This window comes from Blennius ocellaris (genome assembly GCF_963422515.1).
Source record: "Blennius ocellaris genome assembly, chromosome: 4".
Classification (NCBI taxonomy): Eukaryota; Metazoa; Chordata; class Actinopteri; order Blenniiformes; family Blenniidae; genus Blennius; species Blennius ocellaris.
Window position 1 is genome coordinate 10,981,451 of NC_137653.1, and position 19,590 is coordinate 11,001,040.

The following is a 19,590-nucleotide window of genomic DNA, read 5'->3' on the forward strand; positions in this document are numbered from 1 at the left end:
CTACACACATAAGGTAAAAGAGTGTACAATCATTTGTTCTTTAGCACTAAATCCCATCTTATTGAAAGATTGTTTTGTGTCCCTTTTGAATGATCCCACATTTGCAAAGTATGTGCAATTGTGGGATGAATGGCAAAGCTGAGATATTTGCCAACACCTTTTGGCTTGTATTTGCTGTTAATTAATCAAAAACCACTTCCTTTTAGCTAAAGTTTACATAATATTTCCAGAAGATGGTGGTCATGCGTTACCTTTTTAACACTATAAAATGTATGGAAACACACTTGTTCCTTTTTAATTTCTTTTTAATTTCAGTCATGCAACTCTTGGTGTGAATTAAAAGAAGTGATGAAGTAACCATCATTAATCAGAAATGATTTTTCATTTTTCTCCTTTCTTCCAAAAGTCAAAGAGAATGGTATGTGTGATTATTTCCCTTCAACGATCCCAATCAAGTATAAATGAAAGCAATAACAAAATCCTTTTTTTCCAGTTTTCAGCAGCTGTTTTAGTCCTTTATTTCCACACAAATGAGGCATTTTCTTTTTTCATTCGGCTTGGAAAAACAAGGAGTGATAATAAAATGTTGCCAATGTAATTAGGACTTATCCTGATATATGTCTTTGTCATCAAAGCAGAGAACTGTGTTAATAAGGGGTCACAAGCTCTGTGAGTATAAGAGAGAAAGAGAGGGAGCATTCACAGCTGGCTGCAGGCAGCACTTCTCATACATATCGTCACAAAGCCCAGAACATCTTTAGAAAGAAACTAATCAATTTTGTATAATCACACTGTCACATTTTCAAGGCTGAGTAAGAATGTTATAAATTTGTAAAATAGAAGGAAAAAAACACTCAAAAATACAGGCACCTACAGTATGTGATGACAACAATCCACATTAGTGTCACAGCTATAAGTTGGTAGAGACTGACATTTGCACGTAATTTCAAAGAAAAAGTGATATTTATTGTATGTCCAGGCTTGGGCTGTTAAATAACTCCCACCAGCATTGGTTGAATTAATGTGGAATAATATATGATTACTCTTACTAGAATAGAAGAAAGTGACAACTACAAATACACGGTTATAAGTAATAAGTCTTTTGAGTGACTGTTCAGGTGTCTAAAATATACAATTTCAAAGTATTAATATTTCATATGCATTTCTGTACTGAGTTAATTATTTCAACTAACATTTCCTGTTTCATATCGATATTTACAATCTGTTCAGAAAATTGTGGGAAAAGTGTAGAAGTGAGCAAAAGAACACTTTTTTGACATAAAACCTTTTAAAGGCCACCTCAGACATTAAACTGGCTTGAAAAATTACTGGAACATAAATTAATATAATTGCTTTCCCACTGTGAAAAAATTTAATTGTGCCAATGAAGGTGGAACAAAATTCCCCTCTATGGTTTTTACCCTTGACACTGTCCTTGCCTGTTTCTTTAAACATTATCATCCTCTCACCCTGTAGCCACTAAAGATGCTCTGAGTGACAAATTGTGCCATGGTCACTAATGCTTGAGACCTTCTTGTTCGCCGTTCAACATGGTTGCCTTCCAAGAAGAAGAGCATGAAGGAAAAAGGCAAGTGGGAGTGTTGGGGAAAAGGTCAGAGAGACAGATACACAAAGGTAAGTACAGTCGACTGCGGATAACAATCGGTAAAGCTACTGTATCTCTCTCTCTCTCTCTTTCCCCCTAGTTTCTTTGTCTGTTTTTATTAGAGCGCACAGATGTTTTGCCTGAGCCCCCCTGCAGACTCATGAAATTCATGAGTGGAGTCTCTCTGTAACTCAACTGTGCAGATCAGAGGATGCAGCTGCGTTGACAACAGCCCCCAGTCAGTCTTTGCTTGGTTTCTTTGTTTCTGTGAGCGTCTCGTTACCTCAGATTCACCTGTCCTCGCTGTTATGGCTGGTTTCGTTAGTCCTTCAGCATTGAACTGCAGGGACATGATGAACAAATGGTAAATGGACGTAATTTATAAAAGCCGATTTTACCACTCCAGCAGTTTTTCACTCACTCACACACTGATGTAATGGCTGCCATTTAAGGTGCTCGAACACCATTTAGGGTTTAGTGTTTGGTTTCATGGGAGGCAAACTCTTTTAACAGTCAAATGTTCATCTGTGTGAAGCCAATAAAAAAGCGTAAATTTGCCAGTCAGTTGTTTTTATTTTTACTATTCTGGCGGGGATTACATTATTGGCCAGTGTTACATTATTGGTTGCAACAAGGCGATGATATTTGAAATCAAATATACAATGTGAGCGACAGTAATCTTTTATGTTAAGCAGGATATTGACCACAAATCACTGAAATGTCAATCAAAAGCTGTGTTACAACGTTTAAAAGAAAACAAGGGCTACCTATGAAACATATCCTGCAACAATGTGCTTTGACTGGATTGTAAAAGGTGTTCAATGAAATCAATACATCATTTGTCAATAGTCTACAATCTACAATGGCTGTTATTCATTTCGTCATGTGGAAGAAATAGGACAGATCAACATTAATAAATGACTTTTTCAAGAAGGGATTGACAGGCTTTCCTTGCCAGTAATTGGCTGTGGGAAGCCTTAATGTGCAGAGTAATTGCATGTTGCTGTGTTTTAATTAGTGCTAGGGCTTATTGCAAGCTGCTTCCCCAGGTGGCTTGTAAATCCACAAAGACAACAGCCTCTGCAAGCATGTGAAGTGCTGAGTCACTTTACATAAAACAATAGATAGCTGGACAAAAACTAAAATAAATCCATCTTCTTCCCATTTAAAAAAAGTGAAATCAAATAATGTCCAGTGGCAAAGTCTTACAAAGAAAATATCATCTTTCATTTATCTCCTTCGTCTCCTCACCACATTTTTATTCCTGTCATATCTGAGAGAGACACGACAGACAGATTCAATTACATTCTCGTCTGTGGTTTAGGAAATGTGTTATTGAGTGCTTGCGCTTCAGGAATGGTTATTAATTAGCGTTTAATTTATAATGCAATCACTTGAGGCAACAGTCTTGTTTTCATGGATATCCAGTTCACGTAGCATTGCATAGTGGAAGTAACAAAACATATTTAGTCCCAAAGTCATATGCAAAGAATTATCCAGGTACAGTAATCTTTCAGTGTTTTCTGGTTCGTCTGATAATAACATTATAATTCCAATATAAAAACCGCTGTGGGTGGATAACAGGACGTGGCTACTACAAGTGCGCCTACTGAAGCCACAGATTAATGGTGACCTCCAGTGGACATTTTAACTAGGATTTAAAGACACTTTGTCACACTAGCACATGCTTCCACATGAGATTGTTCATTTCAGTTGCAGGTATTGTGTTGAATTGTGACCTTGATTGTGATTCACCAGGTTGCAGCAGAAAAGGTAACCAGCAGGAGAAACTAGTCAGGTCTAAAATGCAAGTTTTACTGACTTGCTGTGGTGGCCCCTCAAAAATGACACTTGCCATAAAATACGCTTAAAATCCAAACCGGTTGAATGCAAAACAAAACACGACTGAGGTGGTTTTTGCATCTTTTTATATTGCAGTGTATTAATGCAGAGATTTTTTCCTTCACCAAAAATTATGATATCTCAAAACTTCGCCAAAAGTGGAGATTTAGAAAAACTCAGGCTGCAGTGTTTACGCGTACCTACCGGTACGTATCTGAAAAAAATTGTGATATTCCTCTGCATTTGGGCCACGCATTTACACATAAATGCAGCTACAACTCACCACAAATGATGATTCCAGAAAACTCAGGCCACAGTGGAGATCTGAGCAAAATCCATATCTCTGTTTGCATCTAAATGGGGGGAGGCAGATATTTGCTTCACAATTTGTGACGTCCTATTTTTTTTCTTTTTTTTCCAGGACTCTGATTGGCTATCATGGCTTCATGCTTCTTGCTACACTGCCACCTACAGGTTTGGCATGCTCATAGCAGCTCTGAACCAGCTGTATATGCGGGTCCATGTAAATTAAGATTATTATTATTTTTTTTTTTTTAAGGTAGAGGGGGAAATGTCAATTTTTGTAAAAACCCATGTACCTGTAAACATGACTGTAAACATTGCTGGGAAGGAAGGAGACACAGGTGAAACACATCATGATAATTGACATTTGAAGGAGGAATAATTGGAAATGTCAGTAGAGAGCAGCAGACATATGTCACACACATGTACACGGATGAGATTGGGACAAACAAAAAGACAGAATACATAAGGGGGCAGAGGGGGACCTGACACCTTCCTGCAGTCTTCTCTAATATTATTTGTGAACATGTTTACAATTTCACATTTTTATTGGAGGGACTGATGGCTGTTATGACTGGCGGGCAACTGAGATTAAAAAAAGAGATGTAGATTACCCTGTCTTTCGAGAACTGACAATAAAAACATTTTTTAAAGAAGACTTCATTTCACATCTTGTTTGAATTATATCTCAAAGTGGTAATTCATCATCATCGGTGCCAATTTCTAGTGCAATACTGGCAAATGTGCGTGAAAATGCTGGGAATTGGAATGATGTGTGGTGTGGTGCTTTTTGTTTTGCACTTTTTTCTGCTTTGTGTTATTTGTTGATTCCAATGCAGTGAGTCATCTTTGACATGGGAAATTCCTGCTGTTGCATACCATACTGTAAATGTATGAAATCAGTGATAATTTAGCACATTATATACATATTCAGAAATGAGGTGTCCCTTCCTATAAGTTGACCATAAATTAAATGTGTGGTCTTTGTAGTCTGCTGTCTATTTTATCCTATTGATTTTAACACATATACTGTCACAGTTGTTTTTTTCTATCTTATTCGTCAAGGTATTTTATCAATTGAATGAATGAATAAATTTTTTAAAAGACTATTGAAAAGGTGATTTTTAAGCTTGCTGGCTTTCACAGCCCACAAACATAGCAATTACTATGTGATGAAAATGAAAATGAAAGAAACGTGTGACAGTGTCAAGAACATGGAAGCAATAAAGTGTGTTTATTTACTTTAGAACGGAACATAGAAACCCAAGTTAAGCCTCAATCAAAGATTCATGAACTTTATAAGGCCTTCGCATGATTCATAATGAGCACGCATGAGCATAAAGCTAGAATTTCCCACATTCAATGCTTCTTTTTTTAATTTATTATTATCAACATTTGAGATGGGAACCAAAGGACAGCAAATACTACATTAATTAATTAACAACACATATTTCTGGTAAATATTCACATACAAGGTCCAGCTTTACAGGTAACACTGAACATGCTTTGTTGTGTTTGGAATCAAACAAAAATATAAAGAGAAATACATCTTGTGTCATCAGTAACTGAACATTAGTTGTCAAGTCAGGCCTGGAACAGGACAGAAAAATTGAGGTAATACAGTTCAAAGGGAATCCTTCCACACACACCCAGCACTTGGCCTGGGATCAGAATAGTGACTCGTGGATCTACTTCTTGCCAAATCTCTGAGGTACGGCCATACTCCAGATCTGACCAGGGGCTGCCTCCCAGTCAGGGTTATGTATCAGATCCTCTGACACCATGGGTCCCCTAGAGCCACGACCAAATCTGTGGGGAAGGACGAGAAACAGGGGGAAATGATAGCAGCTACACTAATGGAAGATTTGAATTAAATGTTAAATATGCCAATGATTTGAACAAAATCAGCCACACCTTATTTTCAGTTAATTCTTCAACCCTATCTTTGTTTCAATGACTACAGCTGGAAAAGCTGCTATAGACGAGGCAAAATTACACAACAGATAATTTGAGCATAATGTTAAAGCCCTTGTGGCTCTGACTATACATCAGGCCAAATTATATGATCTGTCTCTGTCATAAGAGGAGCTTTCAGCTCCTGACCCACTTGTGCAAATGGAAAATTCAAGCACATAATGATGAATAATGTTTCAATCATGCTGCTTAAAAATTCAGATAAGGAGGGTATTTGCAAATGAATAAATTTAATGTTTTTTTTCTTGTATCTCCATCACATTTAGGATACAACAACCAACTGATTAACCAGCATGGTTTGGGACTCAAAATTGTATTTTATTTTATACTAATATGATATATAATTTGCGTTGGTGAGAAGAAAATATAAAGTGATGCACCCGTAACTAAATATGGTGTCTTACCTGTAAAGAGCGTTGCCTCTGCAGATTCTTTCATTGTCATCAAGGTCACTCATTTTTCAAATCTGACACAGTGGGTACCTCTGTAATAATAGGAATTGTCTACATCCAGTGGCGATGAAACCCATACCGGGTCCTCAGAGCATTGACCAAATTATAATATTTCCAGCTTTGCTGCCTCATTTTGGAGGTTGAATATGTGTTTCTATTTCAGGCATATCATTTATGGTGGGAAATTGGCAAAAATAATTATTTGGTTATAAAGATTGTTAATGGACATGGTTACCTAGAAATATGTTTCAGTTTTTTGACTGAAATCGGCATCTAATGATAACATGATAAGAATTTGCATAGCACACATGTAAATATGATTTTAGTGTCTAATTGTACAGGTTTGCGGATGTAAAACTTTCATGTGCACAGTGACTGTGTGCGCTGTGTGATAAATGCAACCTTCACATGGTACTGACCTCTGTGGCTGATGGAGAACTGAGTTCCTGGTGTCTCTTTGAGATCCAAGCAGCAGAACACGCAACACTGAAGCCAGCAGACGCTCGTCAATGCTGTTTTCTCGGTTTTCACTCTCCTGGAGCGTGTGCGCACACACACACACACACACACACACACACACACACACACACACACACACACACACACACACACACACACACACACACACACACACACACACACACACACACACACACACACACACACACACACAGTGCTGCTTTTAAATACATCATGAACCCTAACTCTGCTCACTTTGTGGATGCAACACAAACCCGGGGGCTGCAAACTCCAAACAGTGTGTGCTACAGAGGCGAGAGACCTTGAGATAAAGATATCAGTGCACAATGTTACTCACCCTTTCCCAAATATCCTTTCACCCTCAATTGCTATGCAAAGTGAAACTCGGATCTGTCTTTTCTTGTAAGCCACAAAGGTAAAATCTGGTATTTTTGTTCGTGATCAGAATAGTTACCCTTCATCAGGCTCTCCATCCTGCTTTGACTGTTAACTCCGCAGCCTGAAAGTATATTTCACACTGTTGCATGAAGAGGAACGCTATCCTAAATCCAAAAGGGGTGTATGATTTATCCTGTCTTGTTTGATAAAAGGGTCCAATAGAAATTTGCATACTGCATGAAGGAGTGACAGGCTTCCCTAGAAATGTTGACATGGTTTGAGGTTGTGCACAGGATCTGCCATTCATTATGATGTAGCAGAACTGACAGTCCTTTTTTTTTTTTAATAAAACGATGTATGCTTCAGTTTTATTTCAATATTTACACATATGTAGTCCAAAAACTGGTTTGAACCTAACATGTAAAAACATGTATGATTATATTGAATATCTAAGCCACAGCCATTGATAACTCTAAATATGAGCTGAAATTAATCATTTGTAATTTCAAGTGTGTGAGTGGATTTCTTGTCTTACCAGCTCCAGCAGGCGTTCAGCCATGAACTCCTCTGAGTTGCTAGGCACAATGTCGGTTTGGTCCAGGCCGCCTTGGATGTGAAGAGCCTGGCTGATGCCAGCCATCGCCAAAACCAGAGCCAGAAGAGTAACCACTGCAGCTGTTTCCATGTTCTCAGGCTGGAGAGGAGGTCAGACAAATGACAAAGGAGGAAGAATACTTTGGTTGGTTGGCTCCCGGAGAACTGAAGAGGGACTCGTCCTGGTGGGTTTGGGTGTCCTCTTCACACCGTGTGTTGACAAATTTCACTGGTAGTCACACCCTTGCTGACTCTTTTATACACCTCATGGTCAGTGAGTGGAAACCCCAGAAGAGATGAAGAAACATGCCACTGTACATGGGGGATCAAGGGACTGGATGAAGGAGAAGGAGCTCCTCATATGAGACTTAACCAGGTCCATTTAGCAGGATCAGAGCATTAGCGATGACTGAGCGCCAGAGTGTATTATTATGCGGCCCCCAAGGCAGTGCAACACAACTCTCCCAGTTATTAAATAGATAAATCCCTGCAAATGGATTCTGTTCCACCAATCCCTTTTGTCCAATAATGCTGGGTGCATCAACAGATACACAACTTTCATTAGCTACATTATCACAGATATTCAATAAGTGTAAAGATATTCCACACGATGTTCAGAATCTGTCACAGGCAAGTATTGCTGCATTTGATTTTCATATGACGGTTTTGATGATGGATCAAATTAGACTCAGACTTTTTTGTGGGGGGGGGGGGTCTTCATTCTGTTACATGAAGTTCTTTGACAACAAATTCATCACAATGCGCAATAATCAGATTTCATAAAATATAGAGAGCTTGATCTATTGAAAGTTTGCACATACAAAATGGGTGTAACGCTCCGATCCACTGAGGATGCACAGAGGATCACATGTGACAGATGCAGAAAATAACTTCACTTTACACATTTACCTTCAAGAATATGGACTATCAAGGGTATGTTCCAGATTGTGCAATTACTATAAATAGCTCAGAGATTAATGCACAACCTGTCTTGTGATTTATATCTGAAAATGTTTGCAGTGTTAATGATTGCGCCTGTTTTCACTGCATTTGTAAAGTAGTCGTGAAGTGGTTGAGCCTTCAGGAGAGCCGCTGTTGTTATTTTGATGAGATGCTTTTCCTCAGCTGATGCTAGACCTTTTATATTTTGCCAAATTCAGTTGTATTTGCTGTAACGCGCTGACATGTCTGATTACATGTTGATCGTGCTCCACATTTCCATGATTGTAGAGTATCAGCCCGTTCACGTGAATGCGAGCAAACGAACGCGGAAGCGAAGCCATTTCCAGCAGATCAGTCTCACGTAAACGTGCAAACCCCCTCATTTGAATATGTTTGTGCATGATGCCACACGTGCCACTTTTCATAGTAAATCACCTGCAAAATAGACACAAATTGAAACTAATATCTACTTCTATAAGGATACGGATTTTCACGCTATCTATGACAGTTCTAATTCCTAAATATTTCATAAGAATGATATAAAAACATGTAAAACACCTTTTCAAAATGTATGTAAATGGCTGTTGAACACCACTTCTTGCTTGCACAATAACATTGATCATTTTCTTAGTTAATTGTTTTGGTTTTTTTTTTTGCTTTTTAAAAGTCTTATACTGACATTGTTTTAATAGTACTAACTTTAAGCTCAAAGCCAGACATTTTTCTTTCTTATTTTTCTTGTGTAAAAATTGATGTTTGGTGCTTGCTTTGTGAGTCTGTAACAATGTGTGTGTGTGTGCGACATGCATTTGTGCGCAAAATAATTACTCATCCCCTCAATTCTCAAAGCAGCATCCACAGACATCAACAGATTTGACTCATCAAAGCCCCTAATGGGTGACAATCGGCTTAAGAGCGCACATCCAGTCAAACTGTCTCTGTTCAACTTCCGTGGCAACCAGGGTGACAGGATACTGAGGGCAATTAGTTTTCATGACTATAATAGGATCACAGGGTTTTAGATTAGAGGAAAAATATAATTAGCTCATTCCAAACATTTAAAAAAAAAATCTACATAAAGAAAGTGCTGTTTTGCTTGAAATTGACCATTTTTATGTGATCATATCACTCATGTGACTGATTCAGCACAACTTTGACCACATTCAAAAATGCATATGAATATTTTAAATAGAATAATACTGATAAATTATGGCGCAGTCACCCTGCTGTTGTCTTGTAGGAATATGTTTTTACGTAAGACACTTTAATTCCATACACTTATTACCAATTTCCATTTTGTTTTGATTCATTTTCCTTAAAATCCCAGATGAAACAGAAACCAGGCTACTTTAATTTTCACAGGTTTAACGCCACCTTGTGTTTCATCAATTATCTGCAGCCTTCATAAAGACTGAGCAGCTACATAACGTGACACAGTTCGTGGCGCCTGATGGGTTTATCTCGTTTCATTTTATTTACAATGTTAAAACAGTGCAGCCAAACAAAACAATAAATTAAACACTGACTCATGACAAAATGAAAAGGGAAAATAAAAACATTGGTGGAAACCTCTGAACAGCAACAGGACCTTCATGCAGCTAATATATGATTGTCCAGCAATACCAAAAAAGAAAAAAAGAAAAAAATCAAGCTGACTCTTTATGCTTTAGACCCAGATAAAGTTCGTCCGGTTCCTGCACAAATATTTTCTCTCTCAATGTGTTGCTTCAGTGTTTGGTTTGAGGGCTGTTCTCTCATCCTCTGGTGTATAAAAGACAATTCTCAGATCTAATTCGTGGTATAGCCTTGCGTCTGTAAAAAGTAGCTCATCACCTGCCATGTTTACAATAAGGCACTTGTATGCAATGAGACATCAGAACAGAAAGTATTACTGTGATATCATGACTGGGGTGAGAGTGAAGGAACAGACTGACAAGCCAGTTAATACAGCTGAGTGTGAACAGTTTACTACAGTATACAAAGATCATGATAAATTCAGGTGAATTATCTTTACAATGCACCCAAGTAAAAAAGATATTGTGTTATCACTTGAAAAGCTTGTGTTTGACACATGATCTAAATGAACTATCATTTCCCACATCATCCTTTTATACAAACATTCATATGTGAAACCTTTAGGTAGGTGTGGGGTGAATCATTCGTGTAACAGTCAGGAAGGCATCCGATACGCTTCAAATGCATTTTTCAACCCCAAATATACACTACTGTCAAAAATCAAGAACTATCTTGAGAAGAATGGTGAGTCCTGGAAATCATTGTGTGGCCCCAGAGGTGGGGAAAATGGGATATCTCTATGTTTGGAACAACTTCAGTTGTTGCAGCATTTGATTCAAATGTTCACTCATCACCGTATGTTTTATATATAATACACAAAATCTTGATTTCCATTAATTTTTGCTTCATAAATTAATGTTTTAGTCTTGAAAATGAGCTGGCTGCGTTTTCGAAATTGATTAGATTTGGTTTTCATGTGACACCAATGTTCTCTCCAAGGCATGTCATAGGCTGCAATGTGGTTTCTTGCTCTTATTCAAGTTCACTCAGGCAACTGGCTAATCACGTAAAGGAGGTTTGCCTCACATTACAATAAAAAAAAAAAAAAAAAAAAAAAATATATATATATATATATATATCCTTGCACAAACTGAAAACATTTGGGTTTTTTTTTCTTTGAATGGCTTTTCAATAGGCCCAGACCAATCAGCAAGTTCAGAAAACAGTACCTTTTGTGTTATGTTCTAAAATATTCCCAGTGTTTACCAGTGCGAAATCAAAGAAAACCTCTGAGCCTTTTTCTTTAATATAAAAAAATGCATTTCTTTTTCTTTGCCCATTTCAGTCTCAGTCTTACAGTAATTAAGGCAAAAAGTAGTCTTTGTCACGGGCAGTGGCTTCTTAAAAGTCTGTATGCCTCTAATGTTACTCAGTATGCTTGTGCGTTCATGCATGTCTGTGATTTTCAGTCCTCCTTTGTTCTGTCAGTCAAAAGTGATGACAGTGAAGAATCAACGCTTTCTGTGTAGGCTGAGAAACAAACTGAGCAGCAATACTGTGTCTAATATTACCATGGGTCTCCAGTATGTACTGTATAAAGAGAGTATATAAGGCCAGTATGTAGAATAGAGATCCAGGCCACCAATATGCCGGTACCGCCACAGTAAGGTGTGCACGTGATGTCAGGATCCCAGTCTTTGTGCACCTTTTTTTCTTCTTTTTTTTTATCAATTAGTTCCAACACAAAGACAGATTGAGTGCCACACGTGGTGATTCGAATTGTTTCAGTCCATCAGTGCTTCAAAAGCGAATTATGAGGTCCCGTCGCTCCAGTGCGTGGCCCACTCCTTTTTATGGACACCTCCAGACTTCTCAGTCTGGAACTGTGGCCGGTCCTCGCGAGGGATCTTCACCGCATGGTACTGAGGCAGTTTGTCTTTGTATTGAGCGCGTCGGAAGAAGCCACACTGTCACGTAACAGAAAGGAAAGAGAAAACAAATAAATAATTAGCTATTGTCACTGTCTGAACTGTTATTTGACTTGACCTCAGATACTATTAGGTGATATAGATTCATGTAATTCACCACAGATCAATAAGAGCCATAATCCGGAACTTTTACAATGGCGGTGACTTTTTAAGAAAGACTAACATCCACACGTGCAGTATTTTATGAAGCATTCTTGAGTCTGTGATGAACACACCAACACATTGCAGTGCCATTAAGAACATTTCTACTCATTAAAACAAAAATAATAATAATAAAAAAAACAAACCACTAGAAAAGTGTATTCTGGCACCTGAACAAGCCATGAGGTGGAAGTAAAATTATTTTATTAATACATTAAAGAACACCTGACGCAAATGAGTGACATTCACAGACAGGTGCCAGAATTAGCAAGTGCAGCTAATTAAACTGCAAGAGGCACAAAACACAGCAAAGCAGGCATTTCAAAGCTGTGAAGGACAGAAAACTGGATGGTGTTCAAAAGGCACGGATTGAATTCAAAACAGTAATCTTGAAGCAGCAGAGAAACGGTAGCGTAACATTTTGGAGCATACAATTATATAATGTCAATCTTTAAGTACAACTAGCAGATTCAATAGTCTCAATCAATCTTTCTTCACATTTCTAAGCACTTTTTAGGATGTCAAGTACAATACTCATTGCAATAGTACAATATGAGACAGTTAGAGTTTGACATTCGGTTTTATAAAACAATAACGCAGAGACGCATTTAATACTTACAGTTAGTGGGAATCTTAATATTTACATCTGATTTAACACTGCTTGAATAAAACTATCTTACAAGCTCAGTCGTGTTTGTGAGACAATCAAATGCACTCTGTTTGGAAGCAAGTTTTGTTCTCCTCTTTGTGTGAGTTTTCAACATTTTTTGATGTGTGGATGAATGGTTTATGCAGAGAGTGCCTGTCAAAGAGGATCTGCACATTAACTTTGACTGTGCAGCTGATTCGACTCAAGGCTGAAACACTGCCACTATCTGAGATGCCGACAAGGAAAAGAATCCTTGAACGCACCAAGAGTAAATTCCCATGGAAGATATGCCAGGGCCATTGGAAATGACAGACTAGATACCAGATGTATGATTATTAAATGTATGAATGAGGGAGTCATATGATGAAAAAATGTAGGGCAACACTTTAAATTATCCTCTATGAAGTAAATTGAAATGAACCTTTTAAAATTTAAGCCCCAAAATCGAGAGGTATATGAAAGCAGCACTAATCACGTAAAAATGTAGAGATGTTACACATCAAATCAAACAAGAGAACCTTGATTATGACAGTCTATATACCACTTTTACTCTAAACACAACTCACACATCAAACAAATGAATGTAGTAACATTTGGTCTAAACTTGCTCACATTTTGAATGCAATTGTTTATCATTTTAGAGCAAAACCCTAAAAACAATAGGCTCAGTTTTGAACCGTTACTTTTAAACTGTCCAAGAATTAAAAGTGTGTGCTCTTTTAACATTTTACACCGGTAATTGGAGCATTGCCAACAGTGATCACTTTGAAGAGCAGATAGATAGAAAGACTCTCAGAGATTTCTGTGTAAAGGAGGTTAATGAAATGGTCATTTGTGTCTTTGCTGTGCAGCTTTCTCTGCAAGTCCTTTTTGAAAATGAAATGGGACCCCTCCAAAGCCTTTGAATGAATTCAAATCAAACCAGCCCCCACCTCAGGTATTAATTACTGTTAAATCCTCACCTTGGGTTTTTGTGGTCACACATGTGCTTAGATTTCATGCATTAATGAACACCACCGGTCTCAGAGCAGTCCAAGAAACAAAGCCATTATTGTCATGATCTTTACCGCTTGGAGGGAGAGGAGGAGGGGAGAGCAGGCCAGAGGGAAATTATATATTTTTTGTATTATAGTTCTGATGCCTGCTTCTCCGCCTCCGAGGGTTGGACCCCCAAGTGGGCGCGGTAGAACTCCGTCTCATAGTGTCTGCGCGGCTCACTGCGTTTGAAGAACCCACACTGGGGGCAACAGATCACCAGGGGGAGGAGGGGAGGAAACATGGAAAGAATTCAGGGACAATCAATCCCCGACGAGATGGAGAGGAGACAAAACAAAGAGGGAAAGAGACAAAGAGGGCAAAAGAGGAGCAAATGAGAGTGAGTTGAAGGAGATAATATGATAAAAGGACAGATAAAAGCAAATGAGAAAAAGATCTGAAGTGTGAGGGGAAAATACCAGAGTGCAGTGGAAGAAAGGATTTTGGTGAATCTTTAAATTAAGTACAAGCTGCTTATCTGAAGTGAAAAGCCTTTTAACCTAAACTCATTTATCCTTGAGTTGTTATTTATTGAATGTGTACTTTTATTGTATATAGTTACTTCTGAATTAATCATACATTCTGACAAAAATCATGATCAACTTTGTATCACAATGATGAAGTATTGAGTTAGTTTGGAAAAGTTATCTCATACTTGCTGACTTTAACCCACTACATAGTTCTTTCCATGTTTAAAAATACATCATATATTGATACATTTTTACATTTTAACAACATCTTACTGTAATTGTGTTTCTATTACCATGTACAGTATTTGAAATCCCTTTAATTCAACATCCCAGGAAAAAAAGCATGTAAAAAAGTACATATTTAATAATGTGACCATCTTTCATTACAATTACATAACAGCAATAAAAGAATAAGATTGCATTGATATGCAAAAATATATCTTTCTATTAGGCTAAATGTATCTAAATTGTCTGAATACAGATACCGTTTACCAAAAACTCAAAAAATCTGACACTATGCAGACAAATTTGACAAATTATTATTTTACAGAAACGAGAAGATATATTAGAAGTATTTGAGTAAAAGTATTTGAGTGTAGTACCTTCCAGAGTATGCAGACCAGCAGAGTCAACAACAGGATGCCTGCAAGGATGGCGATGAGGATGATCCACCATGGGATCGAGTACTGGTCAGCGAGACCAGGCTCAGGATAAATCATCACTGGAATCTGTAAAAAAAAAAAAAAAAAATACAAGATGAAATTACTTTAAACATTTCCTTTTAAATATCTCTGATTGCATGTGCTTCATTTGTCTGAGTCCCTCAGTAGCATTGTCTACACTTACATATCGTATCTGATCTAAAACATCAATGTCCTCTATTGTGCATCCTAATCTATATCAGATCCCGATAATAATGCAACTATCTTTAATCGCTTGTTCCATTAAAGCGTACCTGTGCAGCAGCATCCCTGAGGACCAGATGTTTGATGCTGGACTTCACGGTGATGTTGGCTCTGACCAGGAGCTCCAGAGCACTCACGGTAGAAAACTCCTGAGAAACATAGAAAGACAAGTGTCAAAGTCTTTTATTTACAAAATCAGTGGACAGTACTGTTACAGATTTCCATTGTGTGTGTTTTTATTACAGTTTAGAGAGGCCCGACACAGAGGCATTTTGATTTTGGGGGTCTGAATCCAACAGTCATCATTCAAATCGTGCAGTACATTCCAGTAATACCTCATAAATAGAAAACTAAGAACAACACAATTGAAGTACACATTTGGAGAGTCCACAATAGAAAATGAGAGCCACATGACTTTCGCACCAGATGCCTGTCCTGACACAATCTAAGCACGGCAGCAACCAGTAAGACGTAGGTTTCAAAACAGGAAATGTCTGTTTGAGAGCTTGTTTTTCGCTGCACTCCATTTTAGCTATAATAATGTTTTCATATTTTCTTTAATTCAAAGAGAGTGACACATAAAACAAATCATGAATAACATTGCTGTATGTTTACTGTTCAACCTTTTATTAGACACAGTGACTATATATAGCCTCCTCAAGGGGCCAGACTGGTCATCATAGCTATGATGACCAATAGAAAGCTGTAGAGAAAGCTCTAGAGCTTTCTACGGATAGAGAGCTTTCCCACTGGCCTGGTTGTTTTGAGGTTATATGTCATTAACTGGTGTAAATAAACATAAATAAATAAAAGACATAGACCCAAAAAACCTTACCTGCCAAAACTGTGGCTATAACAGTAACAACACAACAGGGTCACTGTAATGCCTCTATGTCATAGTGTGACACATAATCTTAATCAAAATGTCTCAAAAGAAAAAAAAAAAACCCACATAAATGTCAAGGTTCAAAATTATTCTTTCACCATTAGTGCTCTACAAAAGTTAGCAGTGAATTTTCTCTGTTACATTTAGCCAGAAATACAACTATACCTGTGTCAGTCACCAGAAATTACAACATCTTTAATCCATCTTCTGAATGCATTTATTGCACTTATCACTCATCCACTTGCATTAGTCATGTACAGAGATGAATGTGAGCATGAGCAGCAGTTGAGGTGAAGCTGAGATGGAGAGTAATGTGCACAGAGAGCTGCTGGCGTCAGGATGACAGGCTTTATTTTTTGTTTACCTCTATAAAGCTGCTGTTCCACAGCCGGGCGTGGATCTTGAGGACAGCCTGACCAGAGAAGCTGTGTAGAGGACACTGGAAGAGCACGCAGCGTGCCGAACCCAAGAGGCAATCCTGAAGAAGAAAAGGACAACTGACCTCTGGGGAATTCTACTCTCCATTAAAGCAGTGCTGAATGTACAAGAATGAGGAAGTAACGAAGCGCCTCTTTCATTTGTGTATCTACATTTCAAAGCTTTTCACTGGCTGAGTGCATCAGGTAAAAATAAAATAATAAACCATGCATTCAGATGATTTCTTCTACTTTCTTTTATCCAACTTCCCTCTCCCTCTCCTTCTCTCTCTTTCACTCATTGTCGTTGCCCTTCTTACCAGCTTGAGTGACTTGCGCCTTTCTGAAGCTGCTACAGCCGGTGTGGTGCGTCCGACGCTGCCTTTTGTCATCACTTGACCTTCCTCCTCTGGGTGAGAGCGTCGAGTCCTTCCGGCCTGTTTAGAGTGATATATTTAAGAACATTCATGAAGAAGGCACATAAGTTTGTGCAGAAACAAGGGAAGGGCCGGAGATTTAAGTGGGGGCGCATGTACCCCCGGGCTGTGCCTGTAATCAGATTGACCACATCAACTGCTACCCATCATCATATTACAAAACTGGGAAAAAAAATCTTAAATTTGCAAGTAATTTGATCAGGAGGTGTAAGACTAGACCTGATCCATCCATTTTTATCCAATTCAAGGTCATAAGAGGGGTCAAGGTCAAGGGGAATTCAATAAACCATAAGGGGTAATTTGTGGTGAAGACAGCAGTGAAACACAAATAACATACGTACATACATAGATGCATACAGTACAAACCTTTCTACAGCCATTAAGACAAAGACCAGTGCTCGTAGGAAGAAACATTTTTTGTATGTGTGTTGGATTTAAGTATCAGTAATATGAAATGATATTCTGAAGGTAACAGATGCAACTGAAAAGGATGGAGATTGCCTGAGCATTTTTAAGGGTTCTCGGTCTGTGCATATCATATTCAGGGTATTGTGAGAAATGTTGCCAAAATTGGAAAATAGAGAAAAGGAAGGGGAATTCCTCGATAGAAAATCCATTGATCACAGGGTACATTAGACCAAATGTGCTGTTGATTTCACTTTGAGGATATTTCTGTGTTTTTCCCTATAAAAAACTAAAATTTTCCACAATGTGGTAACTCTTATTTTGCACGACTCAAGCTGCTTGAGATTTTGTTATATACCTTCCTACTGTGATTGCACTGCAGAACCACATCTTGAAACGTTTTACGAGCACTGTCCGTTGTTTCATTGGTGCTCTGGTTAGCGCTCTTGCCTTATAGATATAACTGTGAGTTAAAATCCAGCTGGAGGTGTTTGTAGAGTTTACTTGCATGGGTTTCCTCTGGGTTGTCTGGTTTCCTCCCACATTCCAAAAAAGTGCATGTGATTGTAATTGGTGATGCTAAATTGGCCATATGTGTGTGTCGAGTATAAGACTGATATGACCTGTCTTTTTTCTTTTGAAATGTATTTTCATTGACGTCCATATGACATCCAGATAAGATGTGAATACAACGTCCAAAAAAGACGTCTGAAAGACCTTTCATTCTGGCCCCTCTGAGGACGTCTCCTGGGTGCATAGATATGACGTCTTTTAGCCCTGTTTTGGAAAGTCATTGGCAAAGAAAGCTTGCAGTCAACTAGATTTTGCACGTTTCAAGTTAAGTCGAGACTTTCACCAACATGAGACTGTAGAGAAACATTAGCATTTTTTTTTCTCAAGAAATGGTTTATGATTGATTTTGTTAAAAGTGCCACAATTATAACACTGTTCTGAAAGACAAAGCTTTTTAGCGCTGAAAACAAAGAAAAGAAAATCTTGCGAAATTAGGTTAATATGCTATTACTTCAGGTTCAACCAGACTAATGTGAAACTGGGCTGCATTTGGCACTTTAACTAAAAAGAATCTGACATGTCTGATATATTTCAAATGAATGATAAATGGGACATCAAAAGCACAAGAATAGATAGAAGAGAAGCTGCTGCATTCCTGAATGTTTTTTTTGCAAATTTGAACTTGTCACGTATGTTTGTTTGTTTTTTAACTTCTCTGCAGTTTGACCTGGTTTTGAAAGCAGATCTTCCCCGGTATACCTACCACATGATTGATTGTCTGTGGAGGCTCTGTAGGAGAGGAGCTTTGGAGCATCAGAGGATTCAAAGCTGTCATGGGTGTGCAGTGTGTGTCTGGGTGGCCCTCGAACTTCAGGCTGGAAGGATATAGGAGCCATTTCTCATTGGCCATCTCATATGGCCACATGATGTTGAGGAAGGCAGAGCCGAGTGTCTGGAGAGCCTGACCAGGATTAGAAACCTGACACACAGAAAGAAAAAAATTATGAGTTATCTTCTGCTTCTTTCTGCATGTCACCTGTCAGAGATTCCAATATTCTCATCCTTTGTCTCACACCCAATGCCTTTCTCTAATCTTGTCTGGCAGCCCTACATAACTTTATCGCTCTCTTCCACATAAAATTCCAATCTAGTTAGGAACCCCCTATCACAGACCACCCTTGACACTCATTTTCTTTTTAACCTCTCGTTCATAGCTTCAACCTGACTCCAAGTAGTGAATCTCCTGTCTGTTTTACCACTTCTACATTCTGTGTCCTCAATCGGTTATTTACAATAGGTCATATGTCACAGTAACACTCATGTTTACCACAAATTCAAAGTCCACGGCACTGCCGATGTCCTCCAGACTGGTCATAGCGCTCTCTCCCCTCACTGTGCCGCTGAAGAACAGTTGGTGAGGACGAGCAAGTCTACAATGAAACAAAATCACGTCAGTATGCCAGAGCTGCATGCACAGTCACACTCATTCATACTGTTCTCTGTTTGTTCAGCTGATTGTAATGTTATTATAGATAAGTAAATGGAAAATAACTCCAATGGAATATTTCAAATCATTCTTGCAATTACTTATCATCTGCAGATTTCAGATGAAAATTAATTTTTGATCTGAATGGGGCCATCTTGTTTATATAAAATATT

At 38.2% G+C, this 19,590-nt stretch overlaps 2 protein-coding genes across 4 annotated transcripts in view; both read right to left on the bottom strand.

The window, feature by feature from the left end:
• Positions 1 to 5,439: 5,439 nt before the first annotated feature.
• Positions 5,440 to 7,720, bottom strand: npffl (neuropeptide FF-amide peptide precursor like; the record flags this gene model as incomplete). Its single annotated transcript, XM_080494956.1, has 3 exons — positions 5,440 to 5,560; positions 6,597 to 6,712; positions 7,571 to 7,720. 3 exons carry the CDS (start codon positions 7,718 to 7,720, stop codon positions 5,440 to 5,442), a joined length of 387 nt encoding a protein of 128 aa, XP_080351082.1.
• A 2,302-nt stretch (positions 7,721 to 10,022) lies between these two features.
• The window catches only part of itga7 (integrin, alpha 7), a 38,636-nt gene continuing 29,068 nt past the window's right edge, over positions 10,023 to 19,590 (bottom strand). For 2 of the 3 annotated variants that reach the window (XM_080494762.1, XM_080494761.1), the window contains exons 19-25: positions 19,259 to 19,361; positions 18,695 to 18,910; positions 16,897 to 17,013; positions 16,525 to 16,638; positions 15,325 to 15,423; positions 14,972 to 15,097; positions 10,023 to 12,053 (exon numbers count right to left, since the gene is read on the bottom strand). In XM_080494762.1, coding sequence (XP_080350888.1) covers positions 11,898 to 12,053; positions 14,972 to 15,097; positions 15,325 to 15,423; positions 16,525 to 16,638; positions 16,897 to 17,013; positions 18,695 to 18,910; positions 19,259 to 19,361 — 931 coding nt within the window. In that variant the 3' untranslated portion in view covers positions 10,023 to 11,897. Of the gene's footprint in view, positions 12,054 to 13,931; positions 14,102 to 14,971; positions 15,098 to 15,324; positions 15,424 to 16,524; positions 16,639 to 16,896; positions 17,014 to 18,694; positions 18,911 to 19,258; positions 19,362 to 19,590 lie in introns of all 3 variants that reach the window. The other variant, XR_013936589.1, reaches the window with a different exon arrangement.